Below are 15254 nucleotides of genomic sequence, written 5' to 3'. Positions count from 1 at the left end.
AATTCCAAAGAACACAGACATATGTTGGAGCCTTATCAGAAATACAACCAACTCAAGAGAGAAGAAACCACATTTGATGACTATTTAATATTAAGCCACATTGTTTATTCAGTAGTGTCTCCCATCATAACATACAACACTGCTTTTGTAGCACTAAGTTGCCATCAGTATCCTGTGCTTATATTCGTGACTACTACTTCATGCCACTGAGAAGACATCTTTTGTCCCAAACAGTAAAAAAAAAGAAAAAGAAATTAGACTTTCAGAATGGTAGGCACTTCAAAGGCTTAAAACATTTGTGAATATACTTGAACTAACATATTTCAAATATGTAATATAAATTAATATATAAATTATAGTACAGACATTATACAGATGCACCACTGACCTAAAGGTAGTCAGCGAAATTGTGTTGCACAAGCAGCACTGCAGATATTTCAATGAGCAAGATTTCACTCTGTCACACATACAGTATTTGCACACGGGTTCCCGTCACAGCCCGCTCTTACAATATGGGAGCCACTGGACCAAAACAGCGGAGAAGTTTAGCCTCGCGCTCTAACGCTCTTAGTTTTGGAAATTGACCCACTATGCAGTTTTACTTTATGCATCTACATCATTTCGCTGAGTCTACCTTTAGAATAGTCAGGACTAAAAGGCAACTAAATAAATGGGGACATTGTGTTACATGTGATAAATGGCAAAAACACTGTTCCAAGTCCAAGGAAAGTCTTACTGTTAAGTACCTTTATTCAATAATTACGTACCATGAGAAAAACATCAGCCCAGTGATCATAGAAGTTATTTTTTTTAGGGAAGAGGAACCGTCTGTTCTATAGTAGACATTCATAATTCTTTACAGATGCTAGAGGGGGAACAGATAAGTAAAAGGTACACCATGTCCTGTTCACTGGGACTACATCACAAATAGCACCCTAGTCCCTATTTAGTGCACTGCTTTTGACCAGTGTTCATATGGCTCTAGGGTGCCATTTGGGAAAGCGCCCTGGACTTTCGAATGACAGATTTTCAGTCAAAATTGAAACGGATATTACAGAGACGTCCGGTGTCCCATCTGTGGCTAGAGTAAATCACTGTACTAAAGTCATCACAAAGTCAACTGAACAGAGTTGAGCGCATAGGACTGTTCATTAGCATTAGTTCCCCATATCTTGCAAGTCATCATTTAAAAGCTGCAGATAAATGAAAATCAGCTTTTATATCATAAATCGGTCAGAAAAGTTTTGCAGGTTTGTTTATAAAAACACCCAAGTCTTAAAATACCATTGTGATCAGAGGAGAAAATGAATGGACCTAATAGTGAAACCTACTGAAAAGGTTCCTCTATATTTTGGGTAACAGAAACTGGAACACAGAGTACATATAGCAGTGGAGGCTGCTGAGGGAGAACGGCTCATAAGAATGGCCAGAACGGAGTAAATGGAATGGCATCAAACACCTGGAAATCATGTGTTTGATACATTACCATGAGCCGGTCTCCTTAATTAAGGTGCCACCAACCTCCTGTGATATAATGCACTCCTCAAAGCACGTGTCAAACTCATTCCATGGAGGGCTGAGTGTCTGAGGGTTCACTCCTTCCTTGTACTTGATTGTTTAAGGTCCCTAATTAGTAAACACCTCACCAGGTTGTCTAGGTCTTGAGAAGAAAAAACAAAAACCCAGACACTAGGCCCGCCGTGGAATTAGTTTTACACCCTTGCCATTAAGAGTACCATTTAAATCAGTGTTTCTTAACTCCAGGCCTCGAGTACCTCCAACAGTACACGTTGTTGTAGCCCCAAACAAACTCACCTGATTCAACTTGTCAACTAATCAGGCCCTAAAATTGAATCAGGCAAGTTTGTCAGGGACTACAACAAAAAATGGGTACTGTTGGGGACTGGAGTTGGTAAACACTGCTTTATATCAGTAATGTTTTACTAGAAGGGAATGTCCTTTGCTTTGGTGAGATGGCACTGGGTAGTTATGGAATCCTGTAATTCATTTCACACAATGACAAGAAAAATCCCATAATAACAAAGCAAAACAAAATGTTTTCATCCAAGTTAAATTGGAGACCAGATTGCTTTGAGACTAGAAACATTACATCACCTCGACATGAAAAACATAAGTTAATGAAAAACAACAACTTTGGACATGCTATGAAAAAAATCAAAAATAGAATAGCTATAGGACAATTATATTCTGTCATTTTTATTTCAGTGACCTTTTAAAAAAAAGTTGTTTTTCCTTCCTTACAAATATGTACCTCTACAGTTAGAAAGTAGTCCATGACCATCTATGAATATGTTTCACGTTCTCACATGACAAGGAAATTCTCCAACCGTTCTAATGATCCAAAATATGAAACATTTACAATAGCCCTGTTTGGCCTCATTAAGGAAAAGTATATATTTGCGATATGAAAAAGCTCCTTGAAACACTTCCTCATTCAATACCATTTCAACCAACAGCATGCGAGGAGGACCCTGCTGTATGAGATGTTTTGTATGCATCCCAAATGACACCCTATATGGTGCACAGATACTGGTTAAAAGTAGTAAGTACACTATAGAGGGCATAGGGTGCCATTTGGGACACAGCCTTCGTCTTTATGCTGCTCCAGAGGTTTCTCCTCATAGTGACGGTGGTTGTGTTTCAGGCGTAGAACTCCTTGGTGGGGGCTTTCTGATAGGCTGAGCTAGGGGCCTTGCGTTCTCCGAGGACGTAGCTCCCCTCGTCCTTCTTCCTCATCCTGTAGACCAGGAGGAGGATGAGGAAGATGGCGAACAGCAAACCTATAACCCCGCCAGCTATCACCGCTGGGGGGAGAGAAGAACAACGTCAGAAGATGCTTATTGATCAATAATTCAATACAAGTGATTGGTGTTGACAACACAACAGTGGAACCTTGCTAGAAGATAAAGTGTTAATAACAGTCCAATCAGATATGACAGACCTCTACCAGATTGTGTGTGGGGCAAGGTAATTACCCCAACCCGATTAATTATACGATGTGTTGTCTCACCTAGCTATATTAAGACGAATGCACTAATTGTAAGTCGCTGGATAAGATCGTCTGCTAAATGACTAAAATGCAAAGTAAATGTAACCGCATTACCTTCTCTTAACGTGGATGAACAATTAAGAGGGAACTATGATTGTTTTGTATCAAATGTTTGGCAACAACTCACATTGAGAAATGAATGGGGAAAAGCACCCTGATAACTTTGATGCACTAGACTGCAGTTAAGATCAATGGACTAATCAAATATGAGACGGAGCCGACTCAGGAGGAGTCACAATTATACTCTTCATTCATAACATGCTTTCATTGGAAAACAATCTCGAAGTGCTGTTGGTTGCTTGACTCAGTCTCCTTCCCTCTGCTATCAAACGACAAGACAAAGAGTCTGTTTTTATTGATTCTGAAAGCAAAGTCTAGAGTTACCCAATTTAAGAGAGGCCATGTTTCAGATCCAATCTCTGATAGTGGGCTGTATTGAAAAATGATCTCTTCAATTGGAACTGATAGATTTCAGGTGACTGTTTTGATGAATCATTATCGTATTGTGTATCGCTTTTGTGTGTGATGTTTAACATGTGTTGTCTCGTGATATTTTATTGCTTTCATTATGCTCAGGTCTCATTGGAAAAAGAGACGTTAATGTCAATACGATCTCCTGAATAAAACATACCTGCTAGCACCTCCGTCCTCTGGAACAGGTTTTCAGAGTGTACATCGTAGGGTACGTCTGCCTCGTACAGCAACCCGGAAACACCAGTGGTGCTGGGAGGAGCTTCACTACTGATAACAGTCTCCTCTGTCACGTCCAGAGACTGCTCAGGGACCTGGGTCTGACACACACAGACAGAGGGAGAAAGATACATTTACATTTTCACAGCAACTATAAAACCACAGGGATACTATTAAGTCCTTGCCATGCCAGCAGTGCGAGGCGAAATGAAACAACCACACTACTGGCTCAAAGGCCCACACTAAAGTCAGTTAAAAAGAGAGGCATACCTCTGTTTCGGTCTCCGTTTCTGTCTCAGCTGTTTCTGTGCTCAGGTCAGTGAATGTCAACATCTCCATTGTGGTTGAAAGGGCTGGTAGAGAGTCCTGGGTTGGCTCTGCTTCAGGAGCGGCGAACACCCTTTTCACTTTGACTGGCTCAGTGGCCTCACCGATAACTGAGGAGGAAAATAATCTAAAATGTATTGACCCCAAAGAGAAATGTGGTTTGCAGGCAGGGCTAACATGATAAACAACAAATCACAACAATGCTAATGGATTCACTTTTCATAATGAGTCGACCAATAACGTCACAACCCCTGTCATACTGACTGAGAAATAGACTGCAAGCCAGATCTGTTTGGGTGTTCTTGTACAGTACATTACAGTCTATGGTTCAGTATCACTTCAGGTTAGGGTATATGAAATAATGACTCATTCATTATTGAACGTCTCTCTACATGACATATGCTGGGTAATTAACATAGTCTTGGTTGACTGCATGTGAAACATCTGTGCATTCACCGCCTCCGTAGGTCCATTGTGATCCTGCAGTACCAGTGTGCCCTAGCAGGTTAACCAAAGTCAAAAAGGTTTCTGTGCACCGTCTAGGACCTTCGTAGAGCCAGTACAATTATAGATTTACATACAGCTATAACCCTTAACATGGCATTCAGGTTGCTGTGTAAATGACATTAGGATACAAGGGTGTAATATTTTAGAAGAAGGTAACCATTGCTTACTCATATCACCGGACCCGGAGCCAGAGTTGTAACCGTCGTCATCTACGGAGTCTCCTGATTGGTCATCCAGGTACAGGTAATCCGACTGGGCCGAAATCAATATCTGTGAATGGAGAACAAGAGATGAACGAAAGTGTCTCCACCATATAAATTGAATTCTACAGGTACCCACATGCTATTTAGGCAATAAGGCCTGAGGGGTGTGGTATATGTCCAATATACCACGGCTATGAACGCTGCAATGCAGAGTACAGCCTGGATACAGCCCTTAGCATGTTGGCCATATACCAAACCCCCCAAGATGCCTTATTGCTATTATAAAATACTTCCACATAAATAGAACAAGAGCATTTGCATCATACCCATGGTATATTGTCTGATATACCACAGCTTACCTCTGATTCAGAGGGGTTGGGTTAAATGTGGAAGACACATTTCAGTTGTACATCTGACTAGGTATCCCCCTTCCCTTGATCAGCATCCAGGACCCATAATAATACTCAATAACTGATCACATGACAAACTACTCCCAGTGTAGATTTCATGCCCTTAAGATTATACAAACACTTTTCACTGTGGAGGATATCCATGCTGTTTATTTTATACAGGCATTAGAAGCGCAAGAGCAAAACAAATTTGAAAGAACCATGCTAAGAAAATCAAGACATATTTTGGGAGAATTTAAATCTCACAGTTCCCTGGGAAACAAACAAATGAACAGAAGTCTCATGAGCCTCCCCATTACCTGAAATACCACTTAGAAGCTATGAAGGCCTGGATCAAATCTTCCCATTTTCTGAAGCAGAAACCAAAGACAATGTATCAGTCTTCCTGTAATTCCTCTGCATGTGGAGAGCAGGTTAAAACAGGAAGGTGTCATTGTCTGACTGGCTCATCCAATCCCAAGGCAAAGTGTTATTGTGAACAGAAGAATGAATAAACAGACAAACTATTTTTTTTAGGGGAGGAGGCTGCTCTCAGAGCAGATGGAACCATGTAGTCTGACTCTCTGAACCCTGGATCCTTCTAGGTCATCCCTCCCAACCCCCTGCATTCCTTTAGATCTCTGGCCCACCACAGTAGCCTGGTGGCCACCTCTTCAACTAGCCTGTCAGGGCTCATGGAAATCACCATTCACAGCCACTGATGCTCACCAAGACGTGTGATGTTTCAACACAATTGTGCTTCCCAAAATCCCCACAAAAGCAATACGTCTGACAAAGGTACTAAGGATACACCCCTCTGTGTGTGCGCATGCACTCACGTGCGCACACACACACGTCAAGGTCTGCCTTTTTGCTCCTCTGATGAATGTTGACACTAAGGAGCCTGGTTCAATTTTCAGGTCTTTGTTCGTGAAGGAGAGGGGGAAAAAGTGACATACAAGGATGATGTAAGAAAAAGGAAGGACTCTTTCTTCAAAGGAAGCAGAGCCTAGTACACAATAAGAGGACAAGTCATTTCAGACTCACTGAAGGAGAGATGCTTCAAAGAGCACAACAATGGCTCTGGCTGAAAAGAGGGAATACCCAGCTAGATAAAGACCTTCCCTTTTGGCCTCTGGGATGACATTTTCTTTTTTAAATAATTGTCATCTGTACAAAAACACATCTTTGGTATGCCATTGTGTTGTGCGCCAGTTGTCTTTCAAACTGTCACACACAGTGAATCATCTTGTGTTTGCTATGCAACATACTATAGAGAATGCAGCAGGCAGAACATGAGGAAGTGATGATCAAAGTAATCCAGGAAAACAATGTATAAAAGTGCTCCCATGTCAACTAATGCTAGAAGACCACCGTGCTACTTAACGGTGTTAGTACACATTCAACATACATAACCGTGGTATTCAAACAAGGCTGCAATGAAAACGAATGGGACTGTAGCAACTGCATTGGCATCAAAATCCAGAGTGTAAGCTACGTTTCTATTCAAGCGTTGATTGACATGGTAATGGACCAATAGTATTTGAGAAAAGATAACGGACCCCTCTGACACTGTACGTTCTATTGTGATGTGTCAACGCGCAAGGCATGTATGCTACGTGTGGGCTAGGTGCAAAAATGTTGTTCAGAGTCTAATCATATAGCATACTTTTGTGTGTTCACATCGGCCTCTGGAAAACAGAGCCTGACACAATCTTAGCCTAGAAGACCACATGTACACTATGAAGAGTAGGAATGGAGTCATGAATGACTGATACCTACTGTACACTACTTCCATTTGCCAGCCCTGAAAACACTTCCCAGTATTTAAATGTATTTGACCCAGGTCTACTCAGCTGATTTAGCCTCTGAAGCAGTCAAGTTGACCTCAAACATCCAATAGAGATAACATTGTGAGAACAATGGGAGACTCTCAGGGTCAGCCGGTGACCATACAGTAGTAGTCTAGTCAGTGTGAATGCCCAGCCACTGAATCATGAAGTACAACATCAATACAGACTGACGTTAAACAGCCCTAATCATTTCCTCCAATGTCCTTTGTTGATCAGGATTAGTCAAGGACTCAGATCAGGCCCCGGTACAGTACAGAGTACAACTGGCTACTGAAAGGTCCTATTTTCCTGCTGCCGGCATTCCATTTTCTTATTGGATAGTAGTGTTAGGTTAGGCTTTATCTAACAGGCTAAGATTGTGTCAGGCTCTGTTTTCCAGAGGCCGATGTGAACACACAAAAGTATGCTATATGATTAGACTCTGAACAACATTTTTGCACCTAGCCCACACGTAGCATACATGCCTTAACAAAATACACTGTTCAATATGTGAGGATCAATTACCTTCACATCTTATGAACAGACTATCTAAAGCAGTGGTTTATGGGGGTTTCAACAGCATCATATGGGGCTGCCTCAACTCTTCAGAGGGAGGTAGAGCGAAGAGGCGATGAGAGAACCATGTTTGCAGCAGTACGATGTGGTGGTGAATAAGATCTCTCATTCCAAAGCAAACTGCTGTCAGACATATGAAGGTGAGCCTCACATTCCTGGGCCAAAGTAGCAGCACAAGTGAGGTATTGTGCAGGGAGCTGAAGAGCTCAGGACTGGGCTTTCAGGCTGTGCCAAGTCTACAACTGAAAAGGAAATACTCCCTCTTCTCTCCCTCTGCTCACTAGCTAGCTCCTTCCAAACAGCCCAGTCAGCCAGACCCTACTAAATGGTTGAATCATTAAGGTATTGTTGTTAGCGGCTAGCACAGCAACAAATGCTGGGGACATGTCAGCTAATCATGTCACCCTCCTCCTCCACAGGTATAGTTGTCAGCTGTAATGATGGGAAGAGAGAACCTGCCAAGATATTGCTAACACTGGACTTAAGGGGCTTTTTAAAATGCATTCCAGGCAGATCTAGGATGACTACCTGATATGAATGTAATCTCAACATGAAAAACATTGGATTTCCTTTGAAAGTCCTCCTCCATGCCCTGAAGGCCTGGCTGTGTTGTTTCTCAGCATACCCCTGTCGGACAGCCAGAGGAAAACAGGATGTTCTGAGCTGCTTACCTTCACACATTAAATAACATCCAACGCTACCGGCAACACTGCCCATAAATATATACCGTCCGTCAGCATCACCCAATGACAGCAACACCATGAATGCAACCAAACAGGTCTACCAAGACATTAACCAGCATGTGGACCAACAGTACAGGAGCTCTCTAGTAACCAGCTTCCTTCCACAGTGCTGGGAAGCAGCACAGATGTTACAGGTGTGGGTTACAATATTAACCCACATCTGCCAAGGGCTCAGCGTCATACAGGGCACAGCAGCTCTAGGCTACGTCCCAAATGGCTCTCTATTCCCCATTTAGTGCACTACTTATGATGGGCCCTAGTCAAAAGTAGTGCACTAAATAGGGAACAGGGTGCCATTTGGGATAGAGACCTTGCCGATGTAGTAGCTGTCCAACCAGCTGCTGACATTCGCAGCCCCTCAGGAGTACACAGGAAGAGCATTAACTAACTGCTGGACGATGCCAGCACTCCACCAGAACTGCTGCAGAGACTAACAGGATGAATACAGCCCATTCAGACCAGAGGCATGTCTGGTGTTCTTCATATGATTCAATAAACACAGGTGTTGTACTAGGGCCATGAGCCTGGGATATTCTACGTCTTCTTGGAGGGGGGCAGAGAGCAGAATACTGGAGTCAGACATTCTGGGGGATATTTGTTTCATTGACTGTATCTGAATGGCAGAACTAGATGTAGTGTATGTTGTGAAATTATATCAGAGAGTGACAACCAAATTATGGTGAGATTACATGTGCTAGTTTCAGAAAGCACAAAATATGATTTTGTCAAGCGTGGTCTTTCAAAGAGAGACGTTGCCACTACTCATCAGAGCTTTTTATACTCCAAGCCTTTCTCACTGCTGTCTATGCCTTGGGACAGGTCATCATTGTAAACAGGAAGTGTTCAATTATACTTACCTATATAAATGAAGATTAAATAAAAACATTAACTTTGGTCCTTGGACATAACTGAACACTACAGTAGTGTGAGTATGAAGTAGTTTACTGTGATGTGGGACCCTGTGTGAGGGCTGGCTGATCCACACTCCAACTCTTACCTTAATGTTAAGGACTACATTCAATCAAAGCTGCATTGCAGTATTTCAGCAGTAGCTCTCTGGAATGACCACTTTATGTCCAGCAGATATTAAAAATATATCTTATAATTCTAGGAAGCTTTCGGAGGTAAGAGTTCATGAAAGAGTTGGGAACAGAAAATCTAACAATAATTTATAACAAAATCCATTATTTTCTAACTCTGTTTTCCATCCAGGTAATCACGGTGTGAGACTGTCATATTCCAGGGATTACCAGAGCCAAGACATGAACAGGGGACATGAGTGGGAGTTTCAGGAGTAGCCAAGGAAAATCAAAGGTCAGTTGTGCAAAATCTAGCTAATGTAAAGCAGATATGCAATGAACTTCTCAATATCTGTGTGTTAATGCCAGAGTAAAACAGCTGACAGCAAATGAGTCTGCACATGAAATCACTTCAAAAGACAGGATTACTAAGCAATTAGTGTCTACATTCAAGCTCAATTATAGCTTTTCACAAGTTCTTAAACTACACCCCAGGCTTGGTCAGAGAGAAGCTATGGATCGGTCTCAGTTTGTGGTATTCGTTGACGTGATGCCACCACACACACAGCTTTAAGGCCTCTTCACGGTTTACGTGCGTAGATCACGTGCATGTTCATAGTTGGAGTCATGAGGGGCCCAGACACTCACTCTAGCTAGCGACGACATTTGAAAACATCTGGATCCCATGTATTTGCCCGTTTACAAATACTAGCTAGCTACATGTCTGGTGTTATGCTTCTAACTCTACTTTAAGGATAAAAAATATAATTTGTTTAAAATATATATCTTAACACTCCAGATACAAATTTACTTTCAGAATTTAACTAGCTACAAAAGCAAACATGTCTGCCTCCAAATTAGAAGAGATTGAACTGCTCTTACTAGTCGTTTGTTTTTATTTCTCACGAGGGAGAAAATGGCATGTTGGTCCACTGATCACTACAAGAGGGGACAACTGAGAATATGTCTCTAGTCTGACCTATGCAAAGCATTGACAGGGGAAGGCATGTTCAGTACTTTTGGATGTTTTTGGCAATTACAGGCACACAGCAAAAGCATTGATGCTAGTTAGAAGCTAGGAAACAACCGTTTTTGTCATCGTCAGCGAAGCTTGGCAGGATACCTGGCAGGATACCTGGCATGTCCCGAAGGCAGATTTAGTTGCTTATCCCTCAGTAGCAAAATGGGCCGAAATCACCTGAGAGTTTTGGGATCATTGGAATTATCAGTTGTGTAGGAGCAGTCGACGGGAAACACATTCAGATCCGAGCTCCAGCAAACTCTGGTAACGAGTACTACAACTACAAGAGATGTTTCACAATAGTCCGGATGACAGGTCGCAATGCAAAGTACCACTTCACCATGGTCGACGTGGGCGCATTTGGGAGGGAGGGAGATACCGACACCAAGGCCAGGGTCCTTGCCGATGACCCAAACACTGAGCCCATATTCCCACTGAAGGTCAACATGATGCGACCTTATCCAGGTAAAATTCTGTAAATCTATATGACTGGTATAATTTTCACATGGTAATATTACACCAATGTGAATAGAAGTAATGACATGCCTCACATAAAAGTGCTCTGGCATCCCAGTAGGAGGATGGGGCCTATGTCCCAAGTATAAACTACAGTTGTTACAGTACACATCTGATAGCCTTCATGATCCTGTTCAACACTAATGACATGCTTCTTTATGCAAAGGTTCTTCAGGCCTTGATGATGCCAAGAAGATCTACAACTACAGTCACTCAAGAGACGGAAGAATTAGTCCTGAAGCATGAGACAGAATACACTCAGCGGTTCAGGACGACAGCTAGCCTAGCGTTTAAGAGCATTGGGCCATTAACCGAAAGGTTGTTGGTTTAAATCCCTGAGCAGACTAAGTGAAAAATGGGTTGGTGTGCCCTTGAGCAAGGTCCTTAACTCTAATTGTTCCTGTAAATCACTCTGGATAAAAGAGTCTGCTAAATGACTAAAATATCAATCTCGACTTGTGTTTTCTATTCAGTTCTGAAAGCTGTGGGCCAAGTCAGGCTCCCTCTGGATCTAGAAAAGGATCCCAAATGTACTGGTGAAATTCTTTGAAAATCTGTGACATGCTTAGCAGTGTTCTACAAAAACACAGAAAATCCTCAGCAGAGAAAGAAAATCCCCAGTGTTGAAAGATCAACACAGGCTCTGTGAGAAACTTCCCTCCCTTAAATCATCGCTAAATATAAATAATTGATTTAACCCAAGTGACGGAACTCAGATTCTTCAGAGGGGGGTAATGACTTAAGTGGAGAATCTCAGACCTTTCAAATAAGACAACAAAGCTGTCAAACCACAACCCTACAAGTTTGACCCAGCAACAAACTCAACCCCACAAGTATTCAAATCAGTTCTGATTTATCACATAAATAACATCTGCTAAAAATGTGTATCGCAGGTGTACTGAAATGCTTGTGTATTTGACCCAGCAACAAGCTCAACCCAGAAAATGTTTAAAATTCCTGACAAGCTTTGGTGGACAGATAAAAGGCAAGCCTCTTACAGAGCTGTTGAGAGAGAAGGAGACAGAAAGAGAGCTGGGGAAAACGAGTAGAAATGCCAATGGAGCGCAGATCCACTTACATGTGAAGCTGCATGACTCCCGGACCAGCCTTATCCAGTCAGCGCTGATAGGTTTGACAGTACATACTCTACCCTGTGTACTGCATGCATGACTAACACTGGGGAGGGCCTCCCTCCTGATGACAGGAAACATTTTAAAATAAGTATTTAAAATATTCTCAAATTAAGGTCAGGCAGAAAATACCACCACTTAGGATCTTGTGCGAGATTGTAGTTCCAAAGGAAATAAAACAGATTAGTTCCTGTTTTGCATTGATATCGTTATCACAGCTTGTCAGTCTGTCCTTCTGTGCATCAATTAACCCAAGAGGGTCAGGAGGACATAGCACATGTGGATTCAGAGTCCAGATCACACCGTCTTTCACATCCAGACCGTCACCTCTGACTCACATACAGCTTCGGTGGTCTCTAAAAACAACACTAATGTCTATTGAGAGAACGTCTGCCAGTTACATACAGTACAAAAACATCTGGAGTGGGTGTTTTTGTTTTCAGGAAACCGGTATGGCCATATATGGAAGTAACGCAAGGCAAAGAACATTTAGTACCAGTCACATCTATTAGCAAAGAGCAGACAGGGGTATTCTCTCAGGATGCTTTTCAAACGGGTAAACAAAGTTGGCTGGCATAACACCACAGCAAGCGGTCAGCATACACCGTCATGGAACATCTTGCATTTGACCACGGTCCACGCTATTCTAGAAAAATGTTACATTAAGGTTAACTTTCACTCTAGGATGTATGATCAGAGTAGCAATGATCACAATCCCATGTACAATCAAATCCACACAAACAAAGAGAAGTCCAAACATTTACTAAATCTTCAGGCATAGGCTACATTTGTCAAGAACGGTTCAAAACTAACATCTCTTATTATTGACCTTCAGATCTGAGCCAAACAACCTACACAGTGTCATTATCCAGTTGACAAGTTCAGGGCTTCATAGATACAGAGCAGACATCACAAGGTTTTCCCATCTCACAACACAGCCGTCTAGTGCCTTGCTGCCTAGCCACCCCCAGGTTTTCACTGAGAACTTTACATTTGCTAAGCTAATTGAGGCAGGGGAGGAATGAGAGTAGCAGTCAGTACTGAAGCTGCGGTATGTGACCATTTTCCATCCTCTCAAGAAATCCTATTTGTCAGGCTAGTAATTTCATTACTTTTCTCATTCAGGATTTCCATGCATATTTCTAGAGCTTTGATCTCAGACTTAAGTACATCCAACTCTAGATGTTTCTATACTGTTGAAGTTATTCCCAACCATGCCTTAGTATTTGATGTGGGCCATCTGTATGAAACACTTTCAATTACACAACATTGGTGATGATATGACAAGTCATTTCAGTTCCATCTAAACAGCAGATGTTTCTTCACTGTTGACTTTAATACCAATCAAGTCAGATGTCATGGTGACAGTGATATAGTACATGAAGTACTTTCAGTGACAAATCGTCAATGATGACGTGTTACATCTGTTTAATATCGAGATATAACTAGAGCAATAGTTTCTCTGTTTCCGCATTAACAAAAAGATGGATAGTGATGGAGGGAAGAGTCCTGTCCAATATGTGATGAATTAGAGAAAATGGCTGCCTCTCAGAGCTGGTGTTTATGTTTTCTGCTGAAAAATGGAAGGGGGGTGAGCGATGGTGGTTTCTGAAATCCTGAATGGACCAAATACAGTCAAATGCTCCAAATGAGGAATCTGACCTAATGTTAGAGGGGAGCGTGAGGCATGCAGCCTTCACCACAGTCAAACACACATCAGCCTAAAATAACTTAATTCATTCACCCACCTTCACTTTAGTAGAATGTCCATAGGTTGATACCATCACAACTATAGAACCCTGCACCCCCATTCACTTTAAAATCAGAGATGAGGGCCCTTGCATTTATTTATTTTTTGTTTCTAAAATAATCCAGGTTGGAAGGCTGGGGCCAATTAACACTTATGCTCCTTGCAGCCAATTGCAAAACTGCTGTTTCATAGCAATGGCCATGTTAGTTAGGGAACGGCATCACCGTGCCAATGATAGAGCCATGTCTACTGTAGTGGCAGACGGAGAGGAAAAGTATACAAACCTATAAAATGTGTCATTAACTCCACTGATGGACAATTCAGTAGTTGTTTAACGTGTCTTTCAATAGGAGGTTATTGGACACGTGTTAAAAGGCAACACTGAGATGCCCTGTGTTCTCAGCCTGGTTAAATGGAAACATTTCAATCTGTTTTGACCAAGGAACAGAGACGACTGTAGTTCCACACCGCCTCTTGAAAATCATATTTTGACCACCGTGGAATCAAACGGTAAATAAACTATTTGGTTTTACACAAATATTAATCAGACACGTGCTTTTCTGGCAACTGTAAAACGGTATCTTTATAATTTGGGCCACAATGTGATAAGACTTCAGTCATATGGGAAGTGCACAAGGGGAAGAAGGACATAAATAAGGGAATAGTTATTGACTTCTTTACTTGTAAAAGTAGCCAGATAAATTACTCGCTGAGGTTATGAAGACCGCGAGTGAGACAAGCATGCAAAATAGCGTACATCGAAACCAAAGCCCGTTAAAAAAAACATTTCAGCACCGCCTTACCGCGCGAGGTATAACAAAACACATTTTATATGACTTTCTTTGTCCTGACAACTTTACTCACCGTTTCACTCATAAAACAGGTCGCCACCGCGAGAGTCAATAGTATCCAAGTGTTCGTCATTATTCCTTTGGAAAGAACAAACCGTGGCGAAAAATAGATCTATTGGCTAGCGCTCATACAAAACATATGTAATTATCTTCACAGTTGTAGACGCCACTCTCTCTCCCAGGTTATACTCTCCCAATCGAATTATTCCAAAACGAGCAAAACTAGATCCTCCCCACTCGATGTTTCTCTCCGAATAAAATAGTTTATTTCCCGTTTTCCTAGTACTTTTCTACTGAAAGGGAAAAGCGGAAGCACGCGCTATTACATGTACGGATGCGCCAGCTTGGAACGCAACATTCATTGCGGAAACAAGGTAGTTAGGAAAGAGTCTTCTATAATTGGTTGATAGATACTTGGAACATAAAGAAGCGTCATTCACTTGAGTGTGCAGTGATAATTTAAATTGACAATTTGACATAGCCACAAGTGAATGAGTTATGATAGGCTAGTAGAGTATGCCGACACAGGTTATGAACTATCCGGATATGATAGCCCCATCTCACTTTTGACACCAGTGCAGGATTCCGGGGTAGCATAACACCTCACAATACATTGAAAGGTCTAAACCA

At 41.9% G+C, this 15254-nt stretch overlaps 1 protein-coding gene across 2 annotated transcripts; it reads right to left on the bottom strand.

Moving 5' to 3' along the window:
• Positions 1-83: 83 nt before the first annotated feature.
• LOC139387468 (syndecan-2-like) lies at positions 84-15067 on the bottom strand. 2 transcript variants are annotated; one of them, XR_011629171.1, is made up of 6 exons: positions 14638-15022; positions 4762-4864; positions 4031-4197; positions 3702-3861; positions 1719-2825; positions 84-1560 (listed from the first exon to the last, which is right to left on the bottom strand). XR_011629171.1 is itself a non-coding variant. In XM_071133686.1 (5 exons), the coding sequence occupies exons 1-5, from the start codon at positions 14695-14697 to the stop codon at positions 2662-2664; spliced, it is 654 nt and encodes a 217-aa protein (XP_070989787.1). In that variant the 5' UTR covers positions 14698-15067; the 3' UTR covers positions 84-2661. The 2 variants fall into 2 exon arrangements, 1 of the variants encoding a protein (XP_070989787.1); XM_071133686.1 differs by having other exon boundaries at positions 84-2825; positions 14638-15067.
• Positions 15068-15254: the final 187 nt, after the last annotated feature.

This window comes from Oncorhynchus clarkii, chromosome 3, assembly GCF_045791955.1.
Source record: "Oncorhynchus clarkii lewisi isolate Uvic-CL-2024 chromosome 3, UVic_Ocla_1.0, whole genome shotgun sequence".
NCBI classification, from domain to species: domain Eukaryota; kingdom Metazoa; phylum Chordata; class Actinopteri; order Salmoniformes; family Salmonidae; genus Oncorhynchus; species Oncorhynchus clarkii.
This window is presented reverse-complemented; position numbering and strand designations above follow the sequence as displayed.

What these genes read in the sequence shown, in the direction of transcription:
- LOC139387468 (XM_071133686.1), bottom strand. Translation starts at nt 14,697, where the DNA reads ATGACGAACACTTGGATACTATTGACTCTCGCGGTGGCGACCTGTTTT. An exon ending in AAACGGAGACCGAAACAGAG is followed by an intron (nt 3,862 to 4,030) that starts GTATGCCTCTCT and finishes TGTGTGTGTCAG; the next exon opens with ACCCAGGTCCCTGAGCAGTC. An exon ending in GAGGACGGAGGTGCTAGCAG is followed by an intron (nt 2,826 to 3,701) that starts GTATGTTTTATT and finishes CTCTCCCCCCAG; the next exon opens with CGGTGATAGCTGGCGGGGTT.